Source organism: Octopus bimaculoides, chromosome 18, assembly GCF_001194135.2.
Source record: "Octopus bimaculoides isolate UCB-OBI-ISO-001 chromosome 18, ASM119413v2, whole genome shotgun sequence".
Classification (NCBI taxonomy): Eukaryota; Metazoa; Mollusca; class Cephalopoda; order Octopoda; family Octopodidae; genus Octopus; species Octopus bimaculoides.
The window spans coordinates 390,633-397,455 of record NC_068998.1 but is presented as its reverse complement, the minus strand read 5'-3'; the positions used below and the strand labels follow the sequence as shown (position 1 = coordinate 397,455).

General features: G+C 36.3%; 1 protein-coding gene across 10 annotated transcripts in view; it reads right to left on the bottom strand.

The window, feature by feature from the left end:
• Nucleotides 1-6,823, bottom strand: part of LOC106871672 (peripheral plasma membrane protein CASK) — a 516,651-nt gene that overhangs the window by 324,903 nt on the left and 184,925 nt on the right. For all 10 annotated transcript variants that reach the window (XM_052974602.1, XM_052974597.1, XM_052974599.1 and 7 more), the window contains 2 exons: nucleotides 3,599-3,670; nucleotides 2,540-2,630 (listed from right to left, as the gene is read on the bottom strand). In XM_052974602.1, coding sequence (XP_052830562.1) covers nucleotides 2,540-2,630; nucleotides 3,599-3,670 — 163 coding nt within the window. The remainder of the gene's footprint in view (nucleotides 1-2,539; nucleotides 2,631-3,598; nucleotides 3,671-6,823) is intronic.

Genomic DNA, 6,823 nt, shown 5'->3' with positions numbered 1-6,823 from the left:
TATATATATGTGTGTGTGTGTGTGTGTGTGTGCGTGTGTGTGTATATATATATAAGTAAAAGAGAAAGATGAAAAATTGGGCCTCATGCAGGTGATGGCAAGTGACCAAAACCTCTGGTGAAACCTCTGCAGTGTGTGGGAAGACTCATGAGGCCAAGTGAAATTGTAGTTGTGGTTGTGCCATTGTCATGTAAATGGTACCCATGGAATCATAGTCGTGGTGATCACTGGTGCCATGTTAGTGGCACCTGTGAGATCGGTAGAAACAACTGAAATTTATATTTTCGGTTGGGATTCTAAATGTTTTGGATTTGAATTTCATTTCCTTCCGCATGGAATACTAATAAAATACTGTACATCGTCAGAACAATGTATTCTACTTGACATCATTACATGGATTGGTAAATATATTTACCTAACATCACATTCTATACACAAGTGAATTAAAGAGAAAGTTCTATTGAACTGGTAGTATAATTTATATAGATTTTTTCCAAACATATATATCCACATATCATATGCATTCCCAGCATATATACACTTAGCATATATATATATATATATATATATATATATATATATCATCATCATCGTTTAACGTCCGCTTTCCATGCTATGAGTTGGACGCTTTGAGTGAGGGCTGGCGAGCCAGAAGGCTGCACCAGTCTCCAAGTTTCTACAGCTGGATGCTCTTCCTAATGCCAACCATTCCAAGAGTGTAGTCGGTGCTTTTACGTGCCACCAGCATGAGGGCCAGTCAGGTGGCACTGGTATTGGCCACACTCAAATGGTGCCTTTTATGTGCCACCTGCATAGGAGCCAGTCCGGCAGCATTATATATGCGTGTGTGTGTGTGTGTGTATACACACACACTTATCAATCGAGTAGATTTGAAAATATATTTAGTCAGTGATAAAAAAACAAAGAGGAACAGACAAATTCTGAGGCAAGTGGAAGGCAAACGGAACCAAACATTTTAGTTAATGAATCTAAGGGAGGTAATAAAATATATTAGAGTTATATTTCTTGAATATGTTTGAAGATAACAGCTTTGTTGTAAAATATAGAGAATATTCTAGAGGGGTGTTGTTATCATTGATTTAAAAAAATATATGTGAACAACCTTTAACTCCATAGAATACACTTGGTTCCCCAATTGAGATAATAAACTCAGGAAAAAGTACTTCAGTCCCCAACGAAATTGCTCAAATTCTTTCACAACTAAATATCATTACCATTAATAATAAAAAACAAGAAAACTTAGAAATTTGGTCTTCATTTCATCTCCCAACATGGTTTCAATTCCCCAACCAGGTGGTGCATTGTGTTCTTGAGCAAAACTCTTCATTTCATGTTGTTCTGCTGGTTGGAGGGCAGAATCGTTGGCGTGTTGGTAGAGGTGCTTTATGGCACATCTTCCAGCTCATTGTGAGTTCAAATCCCACTTGCCTAGAGAAGGCAACAACAGGAAACCACTCCAGTATTCATCCCAAGTCTAGTGATGGAGGGCTGAAGCCCCTGTAATCTGGGCCCAGCCAAGTTGTAGAGTGAGGACAGACCACCATCAGACTAGACTCGAGATTCGGAGAGACATTGTTGTCACACTTGTCTCTCATGGCTGACATCAGCATTTGATGTCTCATTAATATTGAGTGTTTTAAAGTTTGGTGAGGTTATTTGTGAAACCATCCATGGCAGAGCTTCAATAGAAAGTTTATTTAGATCTATGATAGATTGATTATAGAGATCAATGTCTGTCTACCCCCACTCTCTCTACTCCTCCCCCTCCATCTCCTCTTCATAAATTAGTTTCTCCATACTTACCCACTTATCTATCTTCAAGATGTCAAGATGTCAGTCAGTTCAAATTAATGATTAGGGGTGGGGGGGCATAAACATCCCCACTTCTGCCCTTACCTTCCCACTCTTCTTCTGCCACAATCTTTCTTTTCTTCTCTTTTGCATTCATTTTAAACAATTTTCATAAGATCCACATACACACACACACACACATATATATATTACACACACAACATTTATAAATACACAGATATCTACATACATACACATATATTAATGTGCATATACTGACAAGATGGTTTTTGCAAATCATTTTCTATCCTGCTGCTACATAACTACGATAGATAGGGATGGGGACTATCTGCAGACCAAGCAGACTGAGCTAAATTATTTCAGTCATTGCATAACATAGCACAGTTTCCAAAAAACTGTTATCATCTCTCTGAGTGTTAATTATGTAAAACCATTCAACCCTCCACTATGAATGTCATCACCACCCACCCTAGCGTCATCATCATCATCAGCAGCAGCATCAACAGCAGCATCATCAGCAGCATGGAGATTCCCCAGTGCATTTTGCTTCCCACTTCTCTCATCAACTTTTAGATTTATTTATGAAAGCCATGAAGCACAATCAGAGCTTTCAACCATAAGATTCTGATATTAAATAGACATAAATTTAAAGACAATTGTTTAGATGCAATGCCATAATTGCTGTTGTTATATAGAATTTACTCACCAGATGACGTAAGTTCATCTTCATAGGTTAATGGAGGATCATGGTAAAACATTGTCCATTTTGGACTTGATACAGCAGCCATCACAGCACCCTAAATTGGGAAATAATTTAACATCTTGTTAATAACCACACAATTATTTACACAATAATTATTACTTTTGCATGCCATTTTCACCAGAAAAGTATCAATGTAACCAAAAAGCACATGTCATTCATTTGCAGTTCTTAATGTCCCCACATAGAGGTGAACTTTGCCTTTCATCCACCCTGGGTCAATAATACAAAATACCAGTCAACTACTGGGGTTGGCTTATTCAATTATACAATCTCACTCCTCTGCATTATTATAGACTTTTTCCCGACATCAGTGGCAATACTGAAACCAAGATTATGAAATCTAAAGACAGTTATTGGGCAGGAATGGTGTAGCACCAAACTACATTCTTTATAGTATTTCAGGAGTCTTTCTTGCACCCCCACCCCTCTCCTACAAAAGATTATTTTCTTTCATCCTTGCAATAAAATAAAACTCATATTTCCAACCTGGCTTCAGTTCCTTATATTCTAGAGAAATTGGAATCATAGAGGAAAGAAATCCATCTCCAAACCAGGAAGTAGTGAATCGTGTAACACAAGACTGCAATTCTAAAGTCAGGTTTCAATTCCTAGTTGAAGTCTGTTCACTGTATTCTTTGTGCAAAACACATTAAGTATTTTGGGAGGAGATTCAAAATAGTTCCAACCATTTTCTTCTTTGATACTTTTGAGCAAATTTCTAATTGAAAGCTTTAAACCATTTCCAGGGTAATTAAAGTAAATTATCCTAATCAGTTAATGGTATCTAAAGCTAGAGACAGATGAGATAATCTTAGACACAGAGAATGAGTGGATAAGGTTTGAATGAGGGATTAAAGCCAGTGAACTCGTCCAGTTGTAACTGCGTGATCAATAGATACACATCAACAGATACAACGCACACACACACTCTCCCTTCCACTCTCTCTCTTACACACACACACACACACACACACAGTTGCCATAAGATGATCTGGAACTTACTTTTAACTTCCTCCGAGCATTGAATTTTTTCATTTCATCCACTGTTTCTTGGAGATGAATTTTAGTTTTTTCCTGGAAAATATGGAAAATTGAAAACATTGTTTGATTACATTGTATTTGGTAAATAAATATATTGAAAAGATTGTCTTAAATAAATTTATGAAAGATTTCTATGAAAATATATTGAAAACATTGATAAAAGAAAAGCACTTTACTATCATTTCGAAATAAAGCAAGAAAATAATGGTTGTATGCCATTGGGAGTTAGTGGGGGACCAGTGAATATTGATCTAACAACAGAATTTTAATAATAATAATAAAAAAAGAAAAGAAAATTAATTTAATAGGTATTTTGAAAATTCAAAATGAATCTCTGAAAACATGTAAGAAGAAAAGCATATCTTGTGGAAAGAAAGAAAACAAAAACAAGATAGAAACAAAACAAAGAATTTGTTGGAAAATTGAAAAATAAAGTTTAACATTTATCTACAGGAATAAACCTAATTGGAAAAGAAAAGGTTGGTTGTCTGTAGAATGTTTTGCTTGTTGTATATAGATGGGGAGTGTATATATGTGTGTGCAAGGAATACATGTCTATACTAGGATTATTTATTACATATTTTCTACAACATAAACTTTTTTAAACTGTTATGTAAACAAATGACATTGATTTTAGAGGACAAGAGTACCTGATATGTACTCAGCACATTCTATTTCAATAATTAAGCTACAATAAAATACATCCAAAGTGATTAATTAAATCACATTCAAAGTAACAAGAATAAATGGTAGATCAAAAGAGAAACTATTTGATTCCTTATGTTACAGAATGCAGTGAACTTATCACAGAACTGCATGGTGCCTTACTTTCTACAATATCAGCAGATATTGATTGTAGTAAACATAATGTTCTACACTGTGAGGACCATTCTTTCTTGATGTCAGCAGCTCTAGTAACCTCTTCTGATGGCTAAAGGAGTGGAGTTAATTGACCGTCCAGAAACAACAGCCAAATTTCTCTCTAACTATAGATTACTATTTTAGAAAAAAACACATTAGTTGTCGCCTTGAATTCCTTTTACATTGGAGAGAGGCAGGATGGCTACATTTGGAAGGTCTTCATCTATGAATCTGATCATGACCGAAACTGTACCACAAACATTTTCTGACTAAACAATTGTTATGGCCTATACCACTTAACACAGCCTGTACTAGTTACTACAGCTTGCAATTCTAGTTACTATGGCCCATACCACTACTTACCATAACCAGAACTCTTAGTTATCCCAACCTATACAAGAATGCTCAATCATACATGCAAAGTTCTCTATTCCTCACAAACTGCCAAGTTCCACTCATCGCAGTTAGATTTCTTTCTCACACCATTTCCTTCCAAACTTTATAGATCTTTATTTCAATCATTTAAATAAAAAGAAAAGTTGTAGTTTGTCAGTTTTGTAAGTCAATCCTGCTTTGAAGAAACAAAAGTACAAGAATATATTTAAAGCCAGCATTAGATTCTAAATTATAAAAATGTCCAGTTATGAAAATGATTGATTATTAACTGTTGAATTTCAATATCAGTAAAGCAGTTTGGCTTCTCACCCCTACTACTTCTCCCTCCCTCTCTCTCCTTTCTTCTTCCTTAATCTTTCCTCATGGATAAACTCTGTCCACCAAGCCAGTGGTCAAGCTGTCATTTGTTTTACTTATACAACTTACTGACATCATCTCCAAACAATCCCTCCAACACCTGTCACCTTCTCTCTCTCTCTCTCTCTCTCTCTCTCTCTCTCTCACACACACATACACACACACTGTGCATGTTTTCTCCAGTAAGCCCACGCGTCATACAACACATACACATGTATCAAACACACACACACACTTGAAAGGATTAAGTCTTAGAAATTCAAATGAAAAACTAAAAGCTAAAAATGTCTACAGCTTTGTGAAATTTATCTTATTTCATGTTCACTTCAGCTGGAGTAACCACAGCAACAACAATGACAACAACAACAATTATTCCATTTCATATTCCACCAACAGACAAGAATCAAAATGCCATCTGATGTGAGTCACCTTCGTTTTCATTGGTGGAAGTTGGGTAACCAGGGGACTTGCTTAAACGATGTGTTTATGACATAAGTTGGAGTGGCTGGGGTGGAGTGCATCAGAGAGAAATAGAGCTGATGTGATCCTCATAACACAGGCATCATGATGGAGGAGAGATACTATCGACAGAGAAGCCAGTGGTGAGGTCATGAAGGATGGAATGGTGTATGGAAGGGGAGGAAGAGGAAGAGCAGGAGGGAGAACGATGAGTTCTTGAAGAGGCAAGAATGGCAGCAGACAGGGATTTAGTAACATGATGAGTGAAAGGGCCAGAAGGAGGGAGAGATACCCCAGTCATCATCCTATATTCTTTGTATAGATGCAAAATTATAAACACATTAATTCTAGGTTTTCTTTGAAATAAACTTGCTTCTCCAATATTATTTCAACATTCATAGAATAAATGTGAAAAGCATCTTTAATTGATGAGACCTGAAAACATGGTGAAACTAACAACTGTAGTGTGATCTAGTATGTGAATAAAGTTATATGTTTGTGGCGGTGGGGGGAGCATATCATAATCCCCTTTGTCACCATCACTCATGCTTCTCATTCAGTCGAGAATGCAATAAATGAGTAGAGATGTAGGAGGGGGGGGGGGCATTTAATCCTGATGAGAATATGGCTACCTGTTTAGTGCTGGTGCCAAAGAAAAAAGAAAAACATACCCAGTCCATTCTGCAAAGTGTTTGGTGTTAGGGGATGGCATCCAGCTATGGGAACCAAGAAAGGGGAGCAAATGTGTCTAACCCATGACAACATTGACAGTGGATGTAAAACAATGATGATATAGACATATATGCACACACACACACACACACACACATGCATATGTACATGTACACAAACACACACATATATTCACATACATACAAGTAAGAACAGAATTTTTATGTAAATGTCATTTGATGCTAATCAATGAAAATGTAGCAGTTTTCTTGTGCATTTTATCATATAAAACTCTCTGTGTGCATGTGTGTGTATACATGTGTGTGTATACATGTGTGTGTGTGTGCGCATATATATATGTGTGTGTGTGTACACGTATATACACATAGTGTAACAAAAAGTATATACATACCTCACAACATCATATTCATCATAGATATT